The 27591-nt window shown below is 41.2% G+C and overlaps 2 protein-coding genes across 14 annotated transcripts in view; one reads left to right on the top strand and one right to left on the bottom strand.

The window, feature by feature from the left end:
- dnm1a (dynamin 1a) overlaps positions 1-7214 on the top strand; it is a 59935-nt gene extending 52721 nt beyond the window's left edge. For 3 of the 9 annotated variants that reach the window (XM_044334203.1, XM_044334200.1, XM_044334196.1), the window contains 4 exons: positions 277-447; positions 581-822; positions 1443-1643; positions 2570-2606. In XM_044334203.1, coding sequence (XP_044190138.1) covers positions 277-447; positions 581-822; positions 1443-1643; positions 2570-2591 — 636 coding nt within the window. In that variant the 3' untranslated portion in view covers positions 2592-2606. Of the gene's footprint in view, positions 1-276; positions 448-580; positions 823-1442; positions 1648-1757; positions 1795-2569; positions 2607-4008 lie in introns of those variants that run through there. The other 6 variants (XM_044334199.1, XM_044334194.1, XM_044334198.1 and 3 more) reach the window with 5 other exon arrangements.
- Positions 7215-8713: 1499 nt separating this feature from the next.
- golga2 (golgin A2) lies at positions 8714-27591 on the bottom strand. Of its 5 annotated transcripts, none has more exons than XM_044333273.1 (27): positions 27493-27591; positions 26201-26371; positions 24013-24081; positions 22500-22546; positions 22224-22287; positions 21497-21556; positions 20202-20282; positions 19634-19672; positions 19438-19500; positions 18975-19068; positions 18743-18849; positions 18475-18533; positions 18117-18258; positions 17885-17974; positions 17511-17618; positions 17298-17385; positions 16706-16848; positions 16358-16576; positions 15873-15986; positions 15522-15746; positions 15137-15236; positions 14524-14615; positions 14002-14254; positions 13694-13855; positions 13486-13592; positions 12682-12874; positions 8714-12297 (listed from the first exon to the last, which is right to left on the bottom strand). In XM_044333273.1, the coding sequence occupies exons 1-27, from the start codon at positions 27538-27540 to the stop codon at positions 12029-12031; spliced, it is 3207 nt and encodes a 1068-aa protein (XP_044189208.1). In that variant the 5' UTR covers positions 27541-27591; the 3' UTR covers positions 8714-12028. The 5 variants fall into 5 exon arrangements, with proteins under 5 accessions (XP_044189208.1, XP_044189204.1, XP_044189206.1 ...); XM_044333269.1 differs by lacking the exon at positions 24013-24081 and adding an exon at positions 22837-22989; XM_044333271.1 differs by lacking the exon at positions 24013-24081 and adding an exon at positions 22837-22989 and having other exon boundaries at positions 13694-13852.

Here is a 27591-nt window from a genome sequence, read left to right as displayed (position 1 = left end):
TATAAAGCAAATAAAAGCCAAATAAATATAAATGAAAATGCTTTACTTGTTACAAAGCAGTCACACAATAAATACTGTAGACAGTGTGTGTAGTAGTTTCCATTTATTTTAGTGTGTGTCAGTTTGAGAAAGAGCAGAAACCAGTAAAAAAAAAGTCAGTTTTACTCTATTATTCTCCTCCATTCAGTTTTATCTTCTCTGTTTTATCTCTATAGTCTCTATAACTCTTTCTCACTGAAGCTAAAACTGTCCACCTTCCCTCATACGTCTCTACAGAGTGAAGGCGGTGATGAAAATGGCTCTGACAGCTTCATGCACAGCATGGACCCGCAGCTGGAGCGGCAGGTGGAGACCATTCGCAACCTGGTCGACTCGTACATGGCCATCGTCAACAAGACCGTCCGTGACTTGATGCCCAAGACCATCATGCACCTGATGATTAACAATGTGAGTCATCATCATGCAGAGCAGCAGTGTTAATGTTAAATGTGACGCGAAAAGGCAAAATGACCAGAAAAGTGTCATTTCTTTCAGATTTAAACCAGATTCAAACCATTTCTGTCTCTCTGTGTGTGTCCAGACTAAGGAGTTCATTAACGCCGAGCTGCTGGCTCAACTGTACTCGTGCGCCGACCAGAACACGCTGATGGAGGAATCTCAGGAGCAGGCCCAGCACCGTGATGAGATGCTGAGGATGTACCACGCCCTGCGAGAGGCCCTCAGCATCATCGGTGACATCAGCATGTCTACTGTAACCACCGCCATGCCGCCACCCGTTGACGACTCCTGGCTGCAGGTGCAGCGCAGCGGCTCCGGGGGAAGGTAAGGAATAACGGGAATGACAGGGCAAAGAAAGAGCTTCATAGGAGGTTTGAGCTAGGCTTAAGCTAATTATTTATTTATTTTTATTGACTATCAAGTAAATATGAGTATTGCGTATCACCAATATCATACTGGATGTTGTATTTTTGTTTATATTGTTCAGTATTTTCTCTTTTTCATCCATCTTTTCTCTATACTACAGCTGCTCAGGGTCAACTGGGAACACTTCAGGTTCCCAGTTCCCAGTTCGCTGTATCTGGATCAAATTTGTTGTGCTTGCTCACAAGTACATTAAAATTGAATTTCCTGGTCAACAACTCCCCATAATTAACCCATGGGGGACAAGAATCCTGTGTTTTGCTCCATCTCAATTGTATTTTCACATGCATTTTCTAAACTCTCACAGGCGTGTTTGTCCTAATTTTGAGCCAAGGTGGATGTGTAATGGATTGTTGAATCAAATGTTATAAATTAACATGGAGGAGATGAGGGACTTATTAAGTGATGCAAAGAAAATGGCAAGACAAAAAGGTGTGGAAGATGGTGTAAGAGGATGGGAAGGACAGCATTGAGCACATGATGTGTTTGAGATCTCACTAATGTTTCTTCTCCTCCTCCAGGTCTCCAGCCACCAGTCCAACTCCCAACCGCAGGGCTCCACCGGGACCCCCTGCCCGCCCAGGCTCTCGCGGGCCTCCGCCTGGGCCTCCTGCCGGAGGACCCCCTGTCCCGTCTCGCCCAGGGGCTTCTCCGGACCCTTACAGCGGGCCCCCGCCCACTGTGCCCTCTCGGCCTAACCGCGCACCCCCAAGCGTGCCTAGGTGAGTGAAAACACGAGTGTTCTTCCAAACAAACAACCCTTCGTCGGACATTGACATCCAAACCGTAGCTTATAATATCACATATGACAAGTGTGGATACTCTCTGTTACTAAGGGGGATGTGAAGACACCTGGATGAGGGGATAAAGGAGGTAAATCAAAGTAAAGAGCTCTGGTGTGATAGAAGATAGAAAAAATAGACCATTAGATATATAGAGATCCCTATATAGACGGATAGACAGTGATATAACTATCATGATCAGTGGATTACTTTCCTCTTCTTCACTTGATTTGGGTAAACAGCCTTTATGTAGACTTGTCGGTACCTTTCTGCCACCACTCTGAACTTTCAACACGCTGTCAATCATCACCAACACACAAGGGCAGCTAACAATTCACTTTTCATCGCTCACACCCACCTCACCATCACTGTCCTCATTTGTTAGATTCTTGTGTTTTAGAAAGTAAGCCAGTGACTGGAATGAGGGTTAAGAATGAGCTGAAGAAATGCGGCGCTTCCTCTCTGTTATTCATTAACTGTATCCGCCCTCGCACCTGTACAGTTTGCCTCGTGTTTGCATGTGTTTTTTCAGCTAGCTAACCTTTTTAACCCGGACCGATTCATTGTCAGAGTAGCAGCTTGCCTCTTTTACTGTCACATTACTGAGCACAGCTCTCACTGGCAATTCCAGCATCATAATTAGATGTAGGAGTATCTTAAAATCCTCACCAATGGTCGTCTGATGAGCTGTGGTCGTCTCCATCCAAATCCTCACATTCTGGTCTGTCCTAAGTGAGAGCTGAGCACACGTGACGTCGGTCATTTCCTGCGCTGTAACTGTTTGCACTCCTTTTCTCTTCCCCTCTTCATCCCCTCTCTCCCTCGCCACACCTCTGTCCCGCACATGACTACGCTTCCTTTTACAGAATTACTATCACTGACCAATGAGGAATAACGTTTCTGGTACGTTGGGGGTACTGTCCGCCATCATCATCATCATCATCATCATCACTATCATCACCTTCCTTCTTTCTCTTTCTCTCAGAAGGCATCGTTTCACCGCATGCCATTATCTTTTTTCTTTTTTTTTCTTCTCAGAGCGCTGCATGGGCAAACACACTCCCAGTTCAGAGGGTGTGTGTGTTTGCATCAGTGTGTTTGGAGTTGATGCTAATTTGTTTATTGAAGGGGATACCAGTATGTCAGAATGGGAAAGTGTCTTGGGAAGGAGGAACAGCAGCAATGGGTTACAAAGGCCTCAACTTAAACATCCAAAACTTTTAAGAGTATTGGTTTTGTGTCAGTGTTGTACGTGACGTATATAAACCATGACATCCAGCCCATCCCTATGTGTCTGATGTTGTCATGGTATCTGTCAATATCACCGTTCAGTATGGAGTTTAGCAAGTGTGCAGATACTTCTTTACCACTGCTGGTGATTTAAGAGCAGTTTTAGCTTGTTCCACCTTTTTTTGGCTAAATATCTTTATTGGTCTTTAACTTTAGATGAACAAACATGTAAGGGACAAGAACTCCTACACAGTAGATTTAAAAAAAAACCCCAACTAAGATCATTAAATACAAAAAAAATATATGCCAACTTGTTCTACAGGTTGCATGCTTATGATCTACACACAGATACTCCCCTTTCAGACTGTTTCAGTGAAGTTTTTAGAAGCCTGAACAGATAAAACTATCTAGTATTTCACAAGAAAAAAACATTTAATGGAGAAACATTAAAAAAAAAAGTTTTTCTAAGTAATAGTTTGACATTTTGGGAAATACAGTATGCTTCTTCACTTTTTTTTGCAGAGAATTAGAGGAAAAGATTGATACAAAAATGTAAAACTATTCCACTTTTCCTTTAAACTTTCTGTATATGCTTATCTGTTAATCATCATGTGACCCCTTACATTTATCTTGTGACCCCCAAATTGGGAACCATTGTTCTGGAGGATGACTGTTAATAGTCATTTCTAAAATCTTCAATAATAGCCTGTTTTGTTGCTTAAATGTTATTTCTACCACTTTTTAACATAGCGTTGTCCTGTAGCATCATCAGCTTCATAAATAAGTATAATAAGTATAAATCAGTATAAGTGCATGCTTCTATACGTAGGAACAGTCAGATATGGAGTAATACTGGCCATGTTAAGTGAGCCTGATATCTCCGTGATGTTGGTTGTATTTTTGGGTTCCCTCCATGTGTTATCTCATGATATAAGTGGTCGTCTTTGTGAATGAGGGTACAGTATTTCTGTGGCCTGTTTAAGTATGAACCTGGAGTGTCACTGAAGACAAAGAACACTAATCCATCCTGTTCCCGTTCCTCTCTTGTGTATCTGTTTATGTGTGTCCCCGGCAGTCGGAGACCCCCACCTTCTCCAACCCACTAGACCTCTGAGCTCCTCCCTCCCTCCTCAGTCCCACCCGTCCGTCCCACCCTCCGGAACGTGAGGCCAAGGACAACAGCGCCACCTTCCTGTCGTTTTCTGATGCGCCCGACCTGAGCCGGGCTCCCTCCTCCTGCTCCTACTCGTCCCCCTTACAACAAGCCACGTCTCTCTTTCTCTCCCCTCCTCCCTCCCTCCCTCCACTCCCTCCACTCCCACACCCCTCTGTTTCACACAGAGATGCAGAATACTTGAAACACACCTGCATGACTAACATACGAACACTGCACTGCACACTGCACCCTCACAATTTAAAGAAACTATGTAGAGAATATAAAATGATTGATAAGAAACAAATTGGTGAGTGTATGCGCACATGTGCATGCACACACACACCTGCTTACATGAATACATAAATATATATATATATATGTGTGTATATATATATTTACAGTATATACATATATATATACTGTTAAACCTAAGGGGGGAGACATTTTAGCATGACACTTTGCCTGAGTATTACATTACATTAAACTATATCTCAGCATTTCTAATAGGTAGTCTGGCAGCTGATTGACTTATTTTTTTCTCTAATTAACATTTGTTTTATCTTATGTTCTTTGTTTTTTCTTGTCTTTCTGGTTCATTTACTTGTTATATAAAGGAATACTTCACTAAAAATGTTATTTTTGTATCACAGACTCACCCTGTGTAGCCTGGCATGCTCGAAAAAAAAGAATCAAATGACTTCAATTCACACGAAGCAGCAAAACAATTAATGTTAATGACAAACACTTAAGTTCAGTTATTTTGGTGACGATACATGTTTTTATGACATGCCGAGCGACTGGATACCAGAGTCTTGGATTATGCTGCATGAGTTTGATTACTTTGTTTTTGTAAAAAACACTCAGTGAAGCTCTGCTCTCTGTGTGAAGTCATGTTTTTTTTTTTTTTCTTATCAGTATTTCAGGCCGTGAGGTGAAAGTAACAGATACAAAACCTGGGTGAAATATTCCTTTAAGGCAGGTGATGCATTACCGAGCCAAGCTGGACTGGACTGGATATTGCATCTTTGAAACTCTGTGTTTATTTTACTGTTGTATTCGGATGTTGATCTGTAACCTGGGGGGGGGGTCCCCGAAATGACAGGCGAGGACACACTTTAATCACATTCAATCGTGTGTGAGTCTAGCATGCTTTTGTACTTGAGAACTACACACACACACACTCACACACACACACACACACACACACACACACACACACACACACACAGGTTTATCTTAGAATTAATAGCAGCTATTCTGAGCTGTAGATAAATCATTTCGGGTGTCTCCTCACTTTTATGATTTCGGGGTCTCTCTTTTCACTTGTTCGTCCTGCCACGTACGTAAAGGTCTTCTTTTATTTTCTCTCTATTTCCACCGAACAGCCGGCCAACCAAAGGCGGGCCCTCTCGCCCTGAGAGCCCCCTGCCACCATTCGACTCTTAGAAGAACCCCCCCCCCCCCCCCCTCCACCACTCCTTCTTTTTTTCCTATTTCCATAACTACAACCTCTTCCAAAACTCACCCCACACCAGCACTATGAAACAGACTGCTGCCCCATCCATCTGTCACTCACTCAGCTCACTTTTGCTCCGCATGAGGGAGGAGAGGGCTTGAGCCAAATAGTCGGGTGGGGGGGGGGGAGAAAGGATCACCTGCAGACTCCTCACCCTTATATCTCTGGACAGACAGAGGCTGCTACTCTTCATCCTGCCTTTCCCTCCTCCTCCTCCTCTTTCTCCCTCCTGCAATAGGACAGACGGAGCAATTATCTGAGAGGCTTTCTTGATTTTTTTTTTTTTTTTTTGCCTGCATAACAATTGTTCACCTGACTGTAATCACTAATCACAACCACCTCTCAAAAAACACTGTTGTCTGTGCTTCCACAGAACCTATGCAACAAAGAAAGTGGTTTCCCAATCTTTTTTTTATCTTTTTTTTTTTACCAAAAGAGGCGCCTCCCGTGGCACTTTTCCTCCTCTCCTTATCACTGAAATGTTCTCATTTATGAAACTGCGTAACCTTATCAAGGCGGGATTTAAATAGAAAGTGCAATATATAGGATGTCCTACAGCTGTCTACATGTCACACAATAGTCAAGAGTAGATTTTTAAAATGAGAGGAAGGGAACCCGTAGCCTGGGTCGCACCCCGATGGCGCCTTATGCATCCTTTTTATTCAGAGGGAATGAGGTCCCTTATGGGAAAGGTCTTGAATATTTTGAGTGTTTCTAAGTCATCAAAATTCTTGATATACTGACAGGAAAACATGCATAATTTTATCCTGGTTGATGATCTGCCATTTCTTATCTGTTTTTTTTTTTTCCCCTCCCCTCTTTTTTTTTCTTTCTTCCCTCTCTCAGTGGTCACGGGGGTGAGTGAGAACATGAAAACAGCCACAGTCTATGCATAAAAACTACCCCTCACATTGCAGTTTTGAGAGTCTGTGAACCCACCTCTTCTGTCAGTGTGGCGTGTTGTATTTTGAAACCCCCCCCCACAAAACAACCCACCAGCCACAAAAAACACCCATCATCTCTGTACCTCAATTGATGTCATTCTATCCACTTAAAAAAAAAAAAAAGACAAAAAAAAAAACATCTGAAACATTTCAGTGACCCCCTTGTGCATCTTAGAACTCCACAGCCGCAAATCAAACACAACAAAGCATACTCTACTTATTATTGAACAGTAAATAGTTTATTATGGACATATCTTAATGTGTTATTATGTATATGTGTGGTGCATCTTATGGGACTGGTACTTCCACTTGTCTAGAGAATTTAGTCTGCAATGTATGAGATTTCTGACTATTTAAATTATTATGGATAAATGAGTATGTGTAAAAGGAAATATTTTAAAAACACACAAAAAATATATAACTCATATGGATATTGGCAGGTTGTTTGATACTTTAGCTCTTAGCAGAGAGAGGGGTTTTTGTTTTTCATGTCTCTCTCTGTGTGTGTGTATGTAGAAGAGCAGGGAGGGACAGTGTGAATGTTTGAACTCCTGCAGTAAACCTGGGTCCTGCATCTTGTTCAAACTGCTGTGGATGGAACGATGACTTTACCCTGCAGGACTGCTGTGCTTTGTCAACACATTAAAAACTGCAGCGTACTGAAAGGAGTTTCCTCTTTGTCTTCTTTTTCTCATTATGGCCGGTAAACATTAAGCACTGCAGCTACACTGGATCTGATCAGGGAGGAGAAGTGGGGCATTTCAATACAGCTTTTCGCAAGGATCAGTAATTAGAGTCATACGTTTATAATCACAAATACAGTACAAAGTATAATTTTGTTCCTGGTTAGAGAAAGTGTTTAATTTACCTTTAAATAACTGTATTAAAAACTCTTAAAAGTACGTCTACTCTTTTAATTTCAAAAGTTTAACTGCTGGACTCAAGATGTCTCCTACTTTGCTGAAACTGGACCATGATTGGTTCCCGAACCAGTTGTGATGTCACTAAATCATGCTCGTACGCCTTAAACTCAGATTTAAGATGCACACAGAGGAACTTTTCCTCCTTCAGCAGATGAATATGAAAACAGCCTTCAAGTGACAAACTCTGTACAAACATCATTGTGCACGTTGAAGCTCAAACATCCAAGTGAAGGAACAATAAGGAGGGATGGAGGGAGTCTTTAATAAATAATGAAAGTGTTCCTGACAGAACTACAAAGGAACTAAGAAGCCTATTGTGACTGCATGGTGAGTCTGGAGCAAGTAAGGTAATGACAATAATGCATTCTCAATACAGAGTATACGCTTTTCTTGAAAATGTCCTGCTGTTGATTTGAACCTGTGGCCGTTGGAGGATGAGTCATTTGATCTACACAAGAGGTGATAATGTTTGTTTAAAATGTTGAAGAATATGTGAAAAGGTGAGTCGATTATAAGACAATTTATCTATTAGTTAATGGACAGAAAATGAACTGGCAATAATTATGATAATTATGATCATTTAAGTAATTTTTTAGGCAGATGTTCACTGGTTCCAGCTTCTCAAATTCATATATTTACTGGTTTTCTTCTATGACTGAATATAAATTGAATTTCTTAAGGTTTTCTTAACAGTTGGTCGAACAAAACAAGGAGCTTGAATAAGTCCATTTAGGAAATTCTGATGGGTATTTTCTTATATTTTAAATGAAACAATTGAGAAATTAATCAGCAGATGAATCAACAATAAAATGATGTTAGTCTCAGAACTAAATAAGTTTGACTGTATGAAAAAATTCACGTGTCCAAAAGAAGTCAAAACATTTAAGTATGTGGTTAAATTCTTCGTTTCAGGTATTTCTCCAGCATAAATATGGGTTTGAAATCCAAACCTGACAAAGAAGAAAGAGAAAAAAAAAAAAGATAATATATTTTTGAAAAGATAAATGAGAGGCTCAAAAATTTAGAGGCCAAATGTGAGATGATCTCTTAAAACTTTGGTATTTATTTGTGATTATGATTGCAATTTTCTGTTTTCACTGAAAAGTTTTTGACATTTTCCAGTATGAAAAGTACATAATAACATTAATGATGACTTAATTATGTTCAGCTGCTTCAGTTTCAGGGTCTCGGGCAGAACATTTTGAAGTATCAAAATCATAAAGAAACACAGACACGATGCGTTTAACTTGCTCAATCAGTTTTATTCAGTAGAAGGGGAGAAAATATTACTCGAGAAAAAAAAAAATCAAAAAGCTCCTGTCAGAAGCAGCCCTCGAACAAATCAGTTCTCTGAATGATTCTTCATTTCCATCCACCAGTCACTTCTATTTTACATTAAAACTGATTAGTTGAGATACTAACTTATTCCAAATAAATAGAATATTTTCATTTTTTTTTTAGTCAATCTTTGTATTAAACCACAGCCAGTCAGTAACCGCCGACGCCCCGTCTCTGTACTAACAGACACACGATCCACACTGCCAGCAAACACGGCAGAGCAGCTTTTTCCCCCACACACCAGGCATAATGAATATACAATATGTTACACAGTTACAGTATGTACACCACCTGTTTTACAGTAAAGACAATAAATGCTTTCTCATTGCTATTTGTTTCAATCACACATTACATATTTAACAGTGAATTATTAGAAAGTGTGGGAAATCATTTTATCATGTTTTTTTAAATTTTTATTTTACAAGCCCCAAAATGACACAAAAGGGTTTTTTATCTTTTTATTATATATTCACCTCTTGGTCGGACCACTCCCAGAATCAAAAACAAAAAAAAAAGAAAATTTGTGGCATGTTTCAAAGAAACTTAAAAAGTGACAGAATGCTAAGAAGCGAGGAATTTTAAAATCAAGAATGATGGAGTAAATTTATTCAAAAACTACCTGTTACTGCAATGCTGCAGTTTTGGGTAGACACAGCGCAGTTTACTTCACCTGTAAACAACACCAAATACATATGGCCTCTACATACCTTACACCTTCATCACCTTTTGATTTTCTATTACAGGCTTAAAACAACAGAATCTGCACTAATGCTTTCTGTCTTGTTGCTTTTCGCGATAAATATCATGTGTACAATTGAATAATTTAACTAAATGTGTCATCTACCTCAAAATAAACATAACAGACAGGATCTCAAAATTCATCTGAATTAAGAGGGTAAAATACCTCCAAAAGTAGCCCATGGGATATTTGTATGACTGGTAAGTGAGACTCCGATGTCTTTACATTGTCAAATCATGGAGAGACTCTCACATAAACAGAGGCCTCTGCCGAGATTTGGTGTGAAATGGAAAAACTGAGCAGTGACAGTGTAGCTCCTGGTTATTGGTTATAGAGGGAAAGAGCTCTAAACTCCAATCTATTTGTGAACTTGAGCATCTCTCTCCTAAAGCTGTAGATGTACCCACGTGCTGTTATCCAATAAGAGGGACATAACAATTTTTGACTGGTTTCGTTCTGTAGTTTTGGGAAGAGAGGTGTTCATTTTCTCAAATTTTGATTGGTCCCATGGAATAACATGACTTCTACAACTGAGCGATCTCATTCGTTTCACTTTCTTCTGATATTTACACAGCTCGTCCATCCTCCGAGTGCAACACTGCACACACACGCGCGCACGCGCACACACACACACACACACACACACACACACACACACACACATCAAAACACTTTCAATTAAATTCATTTGCTTCACACGGGACCCTCAGCTTAACAGCACGGCTTCATAGGATCCCCCTCGTTTCCTCCAAAGAAGCTAGAGGCTCTGTGGTAGAAACACTGTCCGAGCAGCCCGAGAGGACAGAGCTGAAGCTTTGTACAGTTTTAGTGCAATCGTACTTATATAATCTGATAGAACTCTACAAAAAAAGTACAACGGATGCAACTTCGGCTGAAGAGGGAACAGTTTGGGCTACGCACACACCACATACACACCCGCCGGTCCAGTTATAAAGGATGTGCAGTAATTCATCTTTGATATGTAGAGCTAAACGTAACAGAAAAGAACTTGTTAATAGCGTCCGATCATTTAGAAACTTAAAGACCCCATGAAACCTGAAGTTGGAGCTCAGTTAAAGACGAGTGTTGCAAAAATATTTTAGGGATGCCAGTTATGATCGCAGATAAAAGAGATCTTAACACAACCTGCACTGCCTTTAATCTCTTAAAGTCACCGCACTTTAATATCTAACATGCTAACGGCAAAGATAAATGAGGACAACTTGCAGAAACAATGAGGAAATCACCCAAAGCGCTTTAAAAGAATAAATGTCATTCATCTTAATTACACTTTGAAAAAGATGCCCTTCTCCAAAAATAATGCCGTAATAACTTCGACTAAAAGTAGTTTTTTTTTCTCCATGGGGTCTTTAAATAGCATCTATCCCCTCTATAAGTCAGAAACCACCGTTCCATAATGGTGGTGACTTGTTTCAGTCTAACAGGATGTCTGACAAACACAAACGCTTCACATATATTAACATTTTGGACTGTACACACACATAGGACTTATTTTCAGTGTTGAGAGGAAAAAAAACACAAAATAGAGAGAGAAGGTAGTTTTAGGAACAGTACCATCTGCAACACCTGCTTCCGTCTTCCTGAACCTATTCATACAACTGGCGAGCTCTTGACTTTGAAACGGAACAGCGCCCGCAGTTTAAAAAAAAAAAAAAGCTTTTTACGTGCACGAAGTTCCTTTATTGTCTCAACTCTAACTTACATCTCACTCTGCATTTCTTAGTTGGGGTCACCCAACCTCCTTTCCTCTCGCTGAACCCTTTCACTATCGTCAATTCTCCCCCACGTTACGCAGACATACAGGTCGATATTCGGGTTAGTACATTCAAACGTGATGCTCTTTTTTTTTTTGGCATGTGAACAGTGAATGGTGTAAAAACAAAGATTTGCACTAAAAATCAAGTTGCACATAAACAAGCTGCTAATTTTCAGACAGCTCTTTAAGTACTGTATGAGCGAGGGGACAAAATATATAATATATAGCCCCTGTATTGCACTTATGTGTAAGAGATGGGGGGAAGATGGGGATTAAAAATTGCAGAAAGGGGAATAATCCGATTGTGTTTAGGAACACTGATTATCTCCTCTCTGGGAAGAGCATCAAAGACAAAAAAAACATAAAAATTAACAAAAAAGAAACTACTCTTTCTTTTTAACCATGCACACATTAGTGCCAGCACACAGGACATGGGAGGGAGGGAAGGGAGGGGGGGGGGGGACATTTAAATGTAACTGAGTCAAAGAGTTTCTCTTATCTGTGACCAGTTTGTGGGGAGTCAAATATCTTGAGCAGTGTTTGTAAATATGATTCATAAGCAACACACATTGTAAACTGTGGTGTTTTAATTTTCCCCATACTTCAAGACATGCCCAAGATCTCTCTCTCTCTCACAAACACACATGCACACAAACACACACACACACACGCACACACACCAGCCTCTGTCGCACCCACGCCTCACACCACCAGGATCTTGACTTCGTCCTGTTCGTCGGGCCGGTAGAAGAAGGGGATGCAGGGGTTTTCCCCGAGGAAGGGGGGTGATCTCAGCGCTCCCTGTGGGTTCTGGATCTCCTGGAGCAGCTGCATGATCTGCTGGGCTGTGCCGTCCTCCTTGGGCCCCAGAGGCTTGGAGTCGCTCTGGCCTGACCCGGGTGAAAGCGTCTGGGGCGAAAGTGCTTCTGGGTCTGTGGTGGGCTCTGATAGAGGAATGACCTCCATGGCTTCTGCACAGGAGAGAGAGAGGAAGAGCAAGTATGGTGACATTACTGAAATAAAAGAGGACGTGTCTTAAAGACTTTTATTCTTCAGAAAGCAGAAGCAGAATTTGTCTATTCATCTTCAGTAGCGTGTTGTTAATCAGGATGTATCTTACACTAGTTATTCTGACTCTAGCTGTGCTAATTAAGTTAAATGCTGTAGTCTGATGTTCATGTAGTCAATAAAACACTAATGGAAGATCTTGCAGGATTTGATACTCAATCTGTTAGGTACATACGGCTCAAGAGAGCAAACACTCACCCTCTTACCATCATCTGGACACATATCGGTGTGTAACTGTTTTTGTGATCGATCATGTAGTGAGTACACATACTCCTGGTTATTCCTACCTGCTCCACTGACAGCATTCAGCTCCGCGTGTGTGTGCACGTGATACTCTGGGTGAGTGTGATCCTCCCCGACAGGAAGCAGGTCAGGGTTCACTGTGCCCGCACCGGCTACGGCTCCGGTGTAACGGTTGTACCAGTCGTTCCTCTCAGCCACCAACCTCATCACCAGATCCTGCAGCTCTGCCAGCTTCGCCTGATGGATGGAACAGCCGGGGCACAGACGGGAAAATGGTCATTTGGGAGGAAAACATTTTACTGTTGGAACTTCTATTGAACATGACAACTGTTGGCAACATGAAATCATTCTATCATGTGGGAAAGATGATTGTTTAGGATGTGTTGGTCAGTGTGTGAGTGCTTTCTAGGAACTGACTGATTTCTAAACCAGTTTAAATACTCTAATAAAATGCATCCATCTGAAAATAACAGTTCAGTTTTTTTCTGATTGTCAACAGTGCAATCAGCGGTCCTAGAAAGTATCTAAACCTCACTTTGCACAATGTTTTGGAGGTTAACTTAATTACTGAAATCACACAGCGACAGTGAATTTCAAGTGCAGTCTGTCAGTTTCCATCTGAGCTGTCAAAAATGAAGCCGGATCAGATTTAGGATCATCATGACAAAAGATTTTTGAGATGAAAAAGAGGAAATAAACAACGTGACATCTGTCAGGATCGATCATCCCTTTAGTCTCTAATGAATCTGAATGAATGTTGGTAACTGAGCAAAAACATGCATCCACAGAAACATCTAATGCAACTACATTACATTTATATTTTGATTAAAATAGTTTCTCTGCAGTACCTTCATCTCCTCCTTGTCTTGAGCCAACATGCTGATGTACTGCTCCTTCTCCTGGTGTTTCTGCTTCATTATGGCCCGCTGACTCTGGTACAGAGCAATATACTCGCCTGGAGAGACATACAGAGAAGTTGATGTATGATAATTAAGTGTTTTTAGACTAATTTAGAAACCAATACATATGCACAACAAAAATATCCCACTGTCACACCTATAGTGTCGGTCTCTCCAGACAGCTGGATACAACGATGCTCCAGCTCCTCCACCCGCTCCTTCAGGTCAGCTTTCTCTTGCATGAGGGAGGTGAAACGCTGCTGAAGCTTCTCCATGGCAGCCTGTAGGGCCTGATGAACTTCAACTGGTACTCCTCCTTCTGGGGAAAGAGAAGGAGGTTTACATGATGCACCCCACATACATCATCTACATAGTACAAGATTAGAATCATCATCATCATCATCGCAGGCTTAAAAGTATTCATAAGAACTTGCACATGAACCAAAAAATGTAGTTTTCCCTCACCTGAATGCTCGTGACTGTGTTCACAGTGACTATGTTGGCCCTGAGTGTGATCGTGATCGTGATCATGCTCGTGATCGTGCTCGTGATGATGGTCATGAACAGGATTGTGGCTGTGCTGTTGGGGCTCGAGGCGGAGTGCCACAGCAGCCTGGTGCCGGGCTGCCATGTGGAGCCTGTGCTCCTCCTCCAGTTGCCTCCTGGCCTCGTCCCTCTCTGCCTCCAACTGAGCCAAAGCTCCACGGATAAACTCCTCCTGTAGAGGGGACAGAGAGTGGTGGTGAGGATGGTGGGAGGGAGAAGATGAACAGGTTCAAATTAGGGTAATGCCAAACCTTCGTGTAAACTCATCTCACGAATTAGTTTCAAATATTTACCACTGACTGTCACATCATCGCAAACAAAAATAATTAATTCATACTGTAATACTTGCACTGGAACTTGCAAACGCAAAGCAAAGCAAAGGAAAAGAAAGCATATTTGCATTATTAGTTTTTGAAGAAACACATTTATCACCCTCCTCACCATTTCTTTCTGGCTCTCAAAGTCTTCTGGGATAACTATGGAGGAGGACTGCTTTGGGCTCTCTTGCAGGGACTGGCTTTCCACTCCATCTCCTGGACGACATAATGACAAATTAAAATGAATAATAAACTTCATAATAAATTTCTACACACATTGTTTCCAATTTCTTAAGTCAGTGGTCCCATGGTGATAGCTGACAGCTGATATTATTTCCTTGCCTGCAGCTGGTGCACGACAGCACGTGTACATCTGCAGGTCTAAACTGCCTTCATTGCCTGTAGGTGGCACTAGTTAGACTGAAACTGCAGGTCTGAGCCTGCTGTTGCTGCAGCTCCGCTATTAGAGCTGTCAGGCGCTTTGCATCAATGACACGGCGTCCTTGTTTCTTGTGAAAGACTACAGTTTTCTAGGACTTTGTTTCATATCTTTAAAAGGAAACAATGTGAAAAAAGAAAGCCGTTATGCTGCTGAGTGCCTGTGAAGGGAACTTCTTTGGCAATGAATTTCAAAAAGGAGGTCACAGAGAGATATACAACACGAAGACGCTTTGACAAGACAGTTAATTAACATTGGGGCAAAAATTACCAACATAACAGCGCTACAGAAATGTTACCTTGGTCTCTGAGTGGTGTGGCAAGAGCTGAGCTGCTGATCAGCTCCTTCACCTCAGACTTCAGCTGCTCGTTGTCTCTGACTAACTGCTCCAAATGGTCCTGTAGGGGGAGACAGAGAGTCATTCAAAACAAGTTAATTTAGACAGATCAAGGGACAATGACAGTAGGCGAGGTTACACTGCACATTTTAAAAGATTAACCTACTTCTGCTCACTTTTGCATAATATTAGTATGTAATGACTTCAAACCCTTCAAATCAGTCTGTACATATTCTATTAGTCTGTAAGTGGATGTTTACTGCACTCAATTAAAATACCACAGGACTGGTTACTTATTTTTTACGCATCACTAACAGTCATGTGGTCTTATTCCTGAAATACACACCTGCGCTTGTTTGAGCTGATTGTGACTGATCTCCAGCTGCACGCGGCCCTGGCTTTCATCGTGCTGCAGCCGGTCCATGAGCTGGCTCTGCTGCAAATACTGATGATGGAGCTGTTCCCTTTCTGAGGCCAGAGCCTGGTAGCCAGCACAGTACTGCTGCAGGTGGGCCACTACCTGGTCCCTCTGCTCCATCAGACCTTGAGTCTCCGTACATTTCAGTTCCAGCTGGAGGCAAGAGAGCAAAGAGGGGAATTAATACCAAGAGGATGCGGAAAACAACTGTAATGAAAATGTTTGACGTGAAGCAGCACATTTTTTATGTAATGGAGAGCGATGTACGAGAGACCATACCTGTTCCTTGAAGTTGTGCAGTTCTTCTTGAAGTTCACCCATCCTGCGAGCCAGCTCCTTTTTCACATGTTGCTCTGACTGAATGGCAGTGGTCAGCTCCATGTTCTCATTAGTCTGTGCGAATGAAGGAGTAAGAGGAATTTTGGCTTAAAGGCAGCAGTCTCCCACCCTCTGAGGTAATACTTGGAAATAAATGTACTTAACTTGTGAGCACTCAAATTTTAGTCACAGAGGTATTAATCAAATCTTAATGCAATCAGCAAAAATACATGAAAAGACATGAAGATATAAAAAATCCAAAACGAAAAAAAACCCCACAAAATTAATTTAGGGAAGGACACCGAGCAGGGTGCATGAAAAAGAAAAGAAGTTGTTTCTGCAAGGACGGAAACAAAAGAAACGTGAAGTAATAAATAACAGCACTTGCAAAATGTGTCATTAAAAAAAAAAAAAGGACAGATGGACAGTGAGATTTTCAGCCTCACCAGTTTGACAAAACCGTTCTGTAGCTCAGCCAGCTGGTCCTTCAGTGTACGGTTCTGGGTGAGAGCACGGCTAATAGTGGCCTTGTCTGACTGAACATCCTCCAACATCCGGCGGCGGTCCTCTTCCTCCTGGGCTTGGATCTCCACCTGCCGCTCCAGCTCCCCCAGACGCGCCTCCTGCTCTGCGCACAGGCGACTCAGCTGCTCGTTATCTCGCAGCTAGAGGAAATATTACACAGGCTGATTATAGAAATTTCAATTGGTGTCCTGTATAATCTTTTAAAAATGAAGACGTTTGTGATTACGATACAGCAGGATTGTTCGAGCGTGTGTCGGTGTGATACTAACCTGTGCCTGGTACTGTGCAGTAAGAGCGTCTTTCTCCTGTTGCAGAGTGTTGAGTGCCTCCTGCAGAGCCACCTCACTCTCTGATGGCCCTGAGGACTGAGCCTCTGCATCACCCTGAGCCTCTTTCTCCTGGGACAATAACACTGGAAGAGAAGAAGACAGATGAAAGTTACCAAGTTTGATAGTCTTGCTAGAGAGAAAGAAGAGAGTATGGTAGCTGTGTTGCTTGTATGTGCCTGGTATTTGGAAAGTTCATACAGTATACCAAAGCTTTGATGCTGAGATGAAAGAGATGATGCTGAACTTTTTAAACTCCTATGTGAATATTTATTGATTTATAGCCTTTAATAGAGAAACGTTTCAGCACTAATTACTAGTTGAACACTAGTAAACAAACTGTTTGCACTATCAAAGGCTGCAAATGTATCAGTGGCTTTTTTTTCTTCTGAAGTTTAATTTGAGGAGCACCTTAATCCAGGGAATATTGCTGGATGATGCCCATTTTTTTTTAAAGGTGTTCTTCATATCAAGGAAGAAAAAAGTAGTGAGGAAGACGAAGAAGCACTAGAGAAAGACAGCGTGCACCTCTTACCTGCAGCATTTTTTAGCTCTGCGATGCTGGCCTCCAGTTCTTGGACTCGGTTGATGTTTCTGTCTCTCTCCTCTGCGACCAATGACACCTACAAGACAGACATTGACACACATCAATTACTCATTTGTTTGATGCCAAAATAGAAGAAACGGCAACAAGGAACATACAAGTTTTCATCTGTTGTCTCTCTGTTAATGTTACCATTTAGTTTACCTGTGTTAGCAGCTGTTCTGTTTTGTCCTTCCATACACGGCCCTCCTCCTGGATCTGCTCTGCATAGCAATCCCTCTCCGTCTTTAGCTGGGCAATCGACTCCATCAGCTACAGCATCACAAACATAAAGGGAATAGCGGTATTAGCATGTTAGCTTCATTGCAAGGATTTAATTCAGAAGCCTGCTGTTACCAAAAGCAAGACTTTCTGGTTATAAAAGATTAAGAGGCAGGTTTTAAGACATACATTTTATAGTAGTCTTAATTAGGTTTAAAATAATTTAAAAAATGAATATCAAAGTCTAATATCACAGAGTGTAGGGGACACCAGCAAATAATAAAATAACTGTAAGACAAAGGTCCTCGTATACAGACCTGGTGATTATGTGTCTCCAGCTGCTGCTTCTCTTCCAGCAGTAACTGGACCTGCTGGTTGGCAGTGGTGGGATCTGACTGACTGGAGTACTGGACCAATACAGAGAAGCACAACCATTAGAGAAATGGAGAAATGCAGGTAATACACACACAAAATTACATTACATTGACTACAGAGTTAGCCCACCACGTCCAATCACTGGTAAAAGAGTTTTGATGTGTATGAACTCACCTGTTGCAACATGAGGTCAGCCATCTCCAGCCTCTTGCGAAGATCTTCCAGCTCCAGCCTCATCGCTCCGTTCTCCTGTACACTAAGCTTCAACTGCTCCGATAGCTCCGAGCTCTGCTGCTTCGACTCCTCGCTCACATTACTGCAGATACGACACATACGCAGAGACCGTTCATCATTTTTAACCTTCTAATAGGACTTGGGAAACCTGCTCATATCATCTGTTGCAAAGCGTATAATTTGATGGACTCTAATGACCATCATTAACGGCAAAGCGATTCTTAGTAAATTAGAACATCTGCTGTGGACATGTTATTGAAATACATTGCCGAGTGCATGCTGGGATAAAGTGACTTACTTTTGTCTAAACACCTCTAGCCTCAGGTTGTCTCTCTCCTTTTCAAGCTCTTTGTTGTGCTGGAGACAAAAAAGGGACAAATTTAATTAAAGAATCTAATAAAATATCTCAGAAATAAATGAAAGAACAGAAATGAAAAAGCTTGTATATGTGTTTTGTGTATGACTGTATGAAAGTAATTATCTCATCCGTTATATATATTGCATCTTCTTCCTAATATCTCAGTGAATTCTGTGTACGAGGGAGTCATGACTGCAATGCTTGTTACCTTCTCAAACTGTTTCTGCTGTGTCGAAACAGTGGAAAGAGTTCTCTCCAGCTCTGACACTCTCTGCTTTGTTGCCTGCAGACGGTTATTCAGTTCATCTGCCTCGACTAGACGCACACACACACACACAGAGACACACGCAAACTGTTAACTAACTGCTGTAGGGGTGAGGACTTGCCAAGATGGAAGTTTTTCATTCATTCATGCGCCAGAAATTATAAAACACACCCACCGGTTTTCTGTCGTGCAGCCTGTTGTGTGTATTGTAGTGCTGTTTGTAGCTCTGATTTCTCCGATACCAGTATACCTATGGTCTGGATGTGAACCTTCGGAGAGAGCAGACAAACAGAGAGACAGCTTTTAAAGCAACCAGACATTGTCAACTGATTTTACATCTAGACAAAGTAAATGCAACTCTTAACAGAACAATTATACTCAGTGCTTCAGCCTTGCTTAGCAGACTACATAGTTATATACAAATGCTTGTCGGGGTGAGGATGAGGAATGGGGTAGATGTGTTCTTGAAAGAAATTTCTATAAATTTTATACCAGAGACATCAGAAACTCTGACATTAAATATTCATACATTACATGGTAGTACATTGAGGCCATCTACCTGTTTTTTCCTGTCATGAAACTGCTTCAGAAAAGCTAAAATGCGTGTGTTTTATGTGTTTTGGGGTATGAGTATTTACCTGTAATTGCTCCCGCATGGCTCCTTGCTCTTTTGAAAATCTCTGTTCAAATTCTTTTCGCTCCTGAAGGAATTAAAAATACGAAATTCATGAATAACCAGGAAGGAAGTGAAAATTCAGTCGACTGGAACAAAATGGAGATGAACACGGAAGACCAGCTGACAGAGAGGGGGAAAAAAAAAAAAAAACTGTTTACCTTTTGTAGTTGATCTGTGAGCTCCTGAGTTTGCTGTGCCTGCCAGACCAACAGGATATAAATTTAAGTCAGGGAAAGGTCAACATTTCTTTTGTCACTCCAGTAGTGTTACACAATTCTACCCTAGCCTGATAAAACATAACCAAACCTCTGGTAAAAAAGACCACATGTGCATGCCAGACAGGAAAGGACAGGACAGGGACAGCGACAGGGACAGCGCAAAGTAGTGAAATAATTAACCCATTCTGTTGGTTTACTATATCATATTAAGATTTTGTTTTTAAGCTTTGAGTTTATTGCAGTACAGTATACTTATACACCTTATACAACAGTTGTTTATGCTGCTTTATACTTTGTAGAAATGCATTTTTAGTCATCCTAAGTGAAAGATACATAAATAACATGAAAACCATGCATGACTTCCTCAAGTGTGTGATGACATGCTGAATGCGTACAGTACGTGCACTGGTGTGGTAATTGTGGGATGGCTGGAGAGGGGTAACTCCAATCACACTGACGTGCACACACAAGTACACACACACACACACATACATAAACAGCTTCTTACCAGCTGGTCTAGCTTGGTATTGAGCTGAGAGTTTGTTAGGTTGGTGGACTCCAGGGCGGCAGCCAGCTCCTGGTTCCGACTCTATTACGTGCAAACATGCATCCGGAAAAGGGAAAAAAAATCAAATCAAATAAAAAACATAAGAAGAGAGGGATAAAGTGTAGTGGTAAAAGACAAAGACACATGAGAGGAGGGGGAAAAAAATCAAATGTGAATCATTAACATGGAGACAAACGATAGCATCTTAAGTAGTGCAAAAATGTGCTTTCAATAGTGAGACGTAAAGCAAATAATTAAAACATGTGATGATTGTTTAACTGATTAATGGAGCCAGCTGAAAGATAGATGGGTCTTCATAATGATCTAGTATCATTTGCAAAATGTGGATGGGTACCACATGACCTCAGTTTCTCTAGACTGTCACATGAAGTCCCTGCCCAGTGCTGAGGGCTTCCAAGTTGCATTTAACGTGCTGATCTAAGAGTCATCCCATGGTGTGGTCATTAAAATAATATTACATGGTGCAAAGGGACACAACAGCGTGTTTCTGCACCTCTCCTACAGGCTTCACCAGACAGACCGCTTAACACAGTAATATACAGGATGATACTCATTTATAAACTGCCATAATTCTTTTTGAGTTTTGTTACATTGTGATATTTAATCTTATTAATCTGATTTATCTTTTTCAGACATCCATGCTTCCATTCATTCAAATACTGTATCAATCACCCACCAAACCAGCCAGACATTCATTCCTTCTACAAATTTTAATACAATCTGAGACATAACTATTAATTATGACACATTTTTAAAACACCTCAATGTCGTATCACATTATGATAAGTTTAGGCTTTGGGCTCACTTGGGGTGGGGTGGGAGTAAATGTGGTGTTCTTTGTGTGGTTAATTAAATAACACAAAACCAAAAGGTCACCCTCACACAAAGAGTCACAGTGAGTTTTGGGTAGATTACATTGACAGTGCTGAAAACATGAGGCTTACTATTTCAGACAGCACAGTATCCTATGACAAATAATAAAGTGCTGCCAGAGAAAAGCAACTCTGAGTTCAACTTTATATGTCAGCGTTACGTGATAAAATACTTCCATGCTGAGAAGTCGTCCTAGTATACTGCGGAGAAATGTGCCTCAGATTGCGTCTGCCGCTGTACTGTAAATCACATGGTATGGACGGACTAATGTATGACTTGACTGACTTCTAACTTTGGTTTCAAAAATGTCATAAACAAGTCTTCAGTTGCCAGATTATTAGAGTATTAGATTACCATCTTACCTCCAGTTCTCCCTCACTGACAGAAGGTGCACTGTCCCCGTTCACATACGCTGTGGATGACTGAAATGACACAGGCACGCACGTTAATGCACTCCCAACACACAAAATGATTCAACTTTATATACAGACCCACTGAAATTTACTGGATGCATTGCAGATGGGAAATTTGTTTAGTGAGCAGTGGTAACACTTGTATTTTATCAAAAAGTGGGTCAACAATACCTTAACATTTTCTTTAGATTAACACAAACCAGTCTGCTATTATATTTACATATGAGCTGCTATCAGATCAGTGAGATACTGATCTTTACTCATCACTGCATTTTAACTGTGTCTCAAACATGACAAAAACCTCACTTCCTGTTTGGCTACTGAGTGCAAAATTAGAACCAAGTCTTGAGTAGATGTAGTATCACTCATAAGTTGGGAAATACCTTCCCGTTCGCATCAAAGAGAAAGTGTGTCCAAACTTTTGACTGGTACTGTCTATTAAGCTGGTCTGTTGCACAAGTTGATGTTGTCAAGTATGCTTGAGGCCATTGGGAACAACTGGCAAATCTGAAAATGCTTTCAGTGCATTCCTGCCAAGAATAGATGCAACACACCCTCGTTGAGATTGCACATCTGTGGCCGTGTGTTATTGTTAAAAGTCTAACACCTTATGACAAAGAAACGCTTGTGTGTGGGAGAGAAAGATGGGATGACATTGATGGTTGCAACATCTTACCTCGGAGACCAGGCCGTTCAGTTGCTGCGAGAGCTGTCGCAGGCTCTCTGTGGAAGACAGTGGTCTGCGGGATAACACGCATGTAAATACACATGGACGGACATAAACAGGTTGGTCATTATTACGACTGCAATCTGTGCAATGAATCTTCAACAATCAAATCTAAGCTGTATTAGAGCTAAATTTTGGCATATGTATGTATATTATCTTTGGGTGGTGTATGATTTCATATAAATACATGGGGTCTGAACGGCAGTGAGTAATAAGGTAACCCACCTATTTTCCTCTGTTAAACTCTCATCGCCGTTGGTGTCAGGGTAGTCCTGCAGACAAAACGACAGATCGAAAGAGGAAGAGAGTCACAGTAAGAGATAGATAGATAGAAAAGGAAGACAGAAAATACAGTGACCACATTTTATAAAGGGGAATTTGCATGACGACAGAGCACATTTATTGCCATAAACCAAAAAAAATCAGGGATGTGCTGAATCTATATTCATCACATATATATTAGTACAAATGCAGCAACTGGAGATCGACTTATATGACTTATATAATCTTAGACACTGACACAGGAGTGAGCATGACAGACACAAGCGAGAGAAAAACACACCTGCAGGTCAGTGTTGTGACTGACAGATGCAGAGTTAGTAGCAGTATTAGAGCTAGCGGGATTAGACACAGGTGAGCTGCGACCAGGCTCCCCCTTTGGGTCCTCCTGTAGCTGGGCAACTGAAGACCCCACGGCCTTCATGTCAGCGAAGGTCTGAGGCGACACATACACACAAAAAAATGCACACGCTGGTTTAATGCCAAGAAAAAGAGCAGTTTGGATGAAAGAGCAAAAGAAAGACCGCAATGTTTCAAAAGTTACATGTGTTTACATGCAGTGAAATAACCTGGTTCCTGTACTGACTTGGTTTAAGGTTATAGTTTGACATTTAAATGTCCACATGAATGTATGATAGTTCACAGGTTAAGAGGACACAGGAATGTAATAAGAAAACGGAGGGGCTTTGTTTGCGTTTATTTTTGTGTTAAACAGCTTACACGGTGCTTTAATGCAAGCTGTTACTTGTGATAGCTGTAGCAAGAAAGCTATTTTGCTGTTGCTGCCCCAATTTTTTCACATTTTGCAGAATGAAAGCGCTGAAAAACTCACACTATGCCATCTAAATGCCAACAGTAATTTGAATTACTGACAAATAACCCCTCTCAGTTACTTGAGTTATACTTACTCTGACTTTGACCTTAATACGAGCGATAATCTGCAATAACGCTCTTAAGAGGGCGTGTAAATAACACACTAAAAACAACACAAAAGTAGCGATGACAATATAGCTGAGAAGCAAAACACACACATAATGTTTCTTGTTTTTCCAGATGCATGCCTGCATGATGCACCCTGGTGCAGATATCACAGCCATGCAACTACTGAGACTCATGCCACCCACTGTGCAACACTGGTATGAAGTCAGAGAAACAACTGCATGATCCACTTTTCTCAACCATTAATGCACTCTCTTGACATGGCTTTAAAAAGCACAGCGCCAATGCAAGAATTTTAACTCAAATTTGTCCCATGCTTTTTTGGTCTATGTAACAGAAAGAATAAGTGCACTTGGCGTACGAGGGAGGTAAGAATTGGTACAATATTAAATACCACATGAGGCGCATGAGGCTATTTACAGCGGCAGGATGCAGAGACAGAGAGGAAGACAGAACTTCAAAAAAAACAAACAAGCAGAGAAGAAACAAAGAAAGGAAAGCGAGAGAGACAGAAGCTCACCTGACTGTTGCCATATGGAGGTAGGACTACTCCATTGCTTTGGCTAAATGCTTTCAGAATACTGTCAAACTACAGGGAAGAAGAATCAAGAGTGGAGTGGTAAAAGAGGTGCGGATGGGGAGAGAACAATTCAGAAAGTGACACGAGAATACAGACAAACAAGCACAGAGAAGTAGCTCCTACAAGAAATCTAAGAGGGAAGAGGTCTAGAAGTGAGGAGGGTGTGGAACGAGGAAACACTGAGGCTAGTATGCACGGTCCGAGAGGTTGGGTAAATATTGGCTGCATCCGAATAAAAAAATGTCTCATTTAAACATTTATATTTGAATATGAGCTCAAGACCAGTGCTGCACTTTGCTCTACAGTCAGCCCTACAAACTAACACACTAAACTTGTTCACATATCCTCTTGCTTTGATAACCTGCACCAACTCAGTAATTATTTCTCTATTTATCAACAGTATCCTCTGCCTTAAACTCTAAAGAAACTAAAAATCATTAGAGGTTACCTCGATTAGAGGTAAATCAAGTGAAAACTGGAATCTTAAAAACATTAATTATCTTCATGAGTGGCCATTTTTCTAAAATGTCTCCTCTGCTCTGACCCCTAAGCTGAATTACTGTTGTCAGCATCACACTCAGATTTCTCAGATGTCTCATCCTGCTTCACACTACATGAATATACTCCAGTCTTGCTCCACTAAAATAAATCATGTTTGGGGGGGGAGAAAAAAAAAATTGCATCAGAACAAACAGCCAGACTCAGCAGCAAACTCACGAGCTCTGATGAGCCCGAATTCCAATCAGGCTTAGAAAACTACTGACCGACATGGTCTGTGGAAAACTGACCTGAATGTCAGCCCATGTGTGTGTGTGAAAGCTGTGTGCAGGAGTCACGTGCTTCACTGTGTGTCCTCACTGACACTCTCAATTTGCTTATAGGAGCTTTAAAAACCTCACACAGAAGGCGATAGTGCTTGATATTTAAATGTAATAGCGGTGATGAGCAGCGAGTTAGTAGCGAGTATCAATGGGCTCAAACAGACATGCGACTGTTATTGGTTGACATTTTTTTCTTTCACACACCACCTCAACCGATAGTTTTTAACCCTACGCGAGTATGATTTCTCATTCAAACACATCTAAATTATAATTTTGGCATTGTTGTAATGATAATTGTTAATTATTATTATTAATCAGGTATGGATCAATCCATGTACATGTCCCTTAAATCAGAAGGGCACACAGTATAAAACAAGAAGCTATTAATAGAGAGAATGAAGAGAGGACTGCCTCTCATGATGGCAACACTTCAAAAGCCAATCATTCATGTCTGTGTTTTTATGATTACAAATATGTAGTTCCCTAAAAATAAGTTGATACACGTTATAGTAGCTGATGTGATACAAAGCAATATGTAAAACTGACGGTCAGCTGATAAAGATAAGCATTTCTCAAATGCACATTATCATAACACATTTATTACAGCTGAGAAAAATCTAGCAACTTAACAGATATGAATCCATAGCTTCTACTTTACCATGCATGTGTGTGCTGGAAATTCTTAGCATATTTAATTAAATAACTTCTGCTACATAATTACAACCTGGCCATGACCTCTGTTATGGTCAGGGGCCAAAACTATCTCTGTCTCCTGTCCAACGTCCCATTCTTGGATAAACACTTCTTTCATCCTGTCACCTGGCCAGCAGATAGATGTTAATGCTGCCTCTGTGTGTGTGTTTGATGAGAAGGAGGAAAGCATTTGCAAACTTGATAGTAATTCATGTGTATCATGTCACAACCGGTGAAATATTTTGAGATCAAGGGCTAAGCAGGCCACTACAAGCACCTGGATGTCTGTTATCAGGTATATACTGCGCACCGGCCCGCAAACACTATGAAATAGTTGTTAAGTGTTGCAGGCTGTGTGTGCATAACATGTACACAAAGAATAAACTTTTGTCTGCCTTTAGTAAGCATCCAATATAACAGTGAGTTTCTAATGCTACAACACTGTTTTTTTTAAAAAAACAAAAACAAATATGTTTTGGAAACTTTCATTGATTTTGCAGGGTCACACTGGGTTTGAGTAACCAGGAGTAGCAAGGATACAGACAGACTGTTAATTGTGCAACAAGGCAGAATGGCAGGCAGACAAATAAATGGAAAGAGTCGGAGTGACTTACATTCATGACTGGAGAGTTTCTGTCTGTTGATTGTGCATCATGTTGGCTTAGTACCTTCACCTTCCTCTTCTTCTTGGCCCCTGCTCCTCCTCCACCACCACCACCTCCTCCTCCACCACCCTTTTCTCCTCCTACACTAGTAGGGGAGCTCTTCTGCTGAAACTCCTTCAGCTGAGCAGCACATGAGAGAAGGAAGAAAGTAGATGTGTATTCAAGAGGGCAGCAAGCAATGGCTGACATCCAGAAAAATAAATCATCTGTTTCCTATTTCATAAAATAAAATAATTTCACGACTCCTTGCAGATCTAACAGCGGGCCTCTATATTTGTTCCCAACATTCAACCAACTAGAGACATCGCTCAGAGCAAGTCATCTCAAACCACTGGAGGGGGGCCTTTGACAGCTGTCGTGGGGGTCCAGAGGGAAGTCTGCGGGGAGACTACTGCCATTTTTATTAAAAAAAAATACTGGGGTTGAATCGCAGCGAAGTGTCAATTGTTATCACCACGACCACTCATCCACACAAGATTGGAGGGCAGAAAGAAATGCTGACGAGTCATTTCCTGAAGCTAACATTTCACAGCTGATAGGCCATCTCTCTGACTAGCCTAACACACACCTAGCTAAAGCACACAGCAGGACAGGGAAGAGGGGTGTCAGCTGTCAAAACAGTCCCCGTCATTCTATCCAGCTAACTATGCTACAATGTTTCCACATTGTTTATTTTAAAAGTCCTGTTTGTTAGCGATTTTCTAAGATTATTGAGCCATCCTGCAGACAAGACAAATGGCTGTGGCATCATTTACACCAATACATAGCTAACTATTCATTAGTTAGCCAGTTTGCTAACGTTAACTTGCCTTGGTTAGCACGTTAAGGGTTGCTAATATTCACATTTAACGTTATCTAGAAACACACATGAAACCGTCGGACAAACACACTAAGTTAGGTTCATCACTTTGACTTAAGTAAGCAGCATGTAATGCTATAGATGCCTTTGAAGAACTAAAAATAGTATACATAATCTGGGAAAGTTAATGCTATCAGTCGAGGCCTACAAGAAGCCCCGGTCTCTCCTGCGTATTGAAGCCTCGAGAGGAGCAACAGAGGCGGGACAAGCGACAGCGCAGAGGTCGGTCGACGTGTAACGTTATTGACAACACCCCTGCTCCGTAAATTAATTTATAAAAAAAAACAACAATACAAAACACCGGCAGATTAACCCCCCAGAGACTAAAAAAGAAGCGGTACTTTCACTGATATGTAGCCGGGTCAATTATAAAATACTTTACCTTTTTCTTGGCTGCAGCGAGTTTTATTTGCCTGCTCTGGTCGGCCATCCTGCTGCTGCTCTGGTCAACCGACCGAACCACGTCATCAGTTCGGTGTCT

This window comes from Thunnus albacares, chromosome 18 (assembly GCF_914725855.1).
Source record: "Thunnus albacares chromosome 18, fThuAlb1.1, whole genome shotgun sequence".
Lineage (NCBI taxonomy): Eukaryota > Metazoa > Chordata > Actinopteri > Scombriformes > Scombridae > Thunnus > Thunnus albacares.
This window is presented reverse-complemented; position numbering and strand designations above follow the sequence as displayed.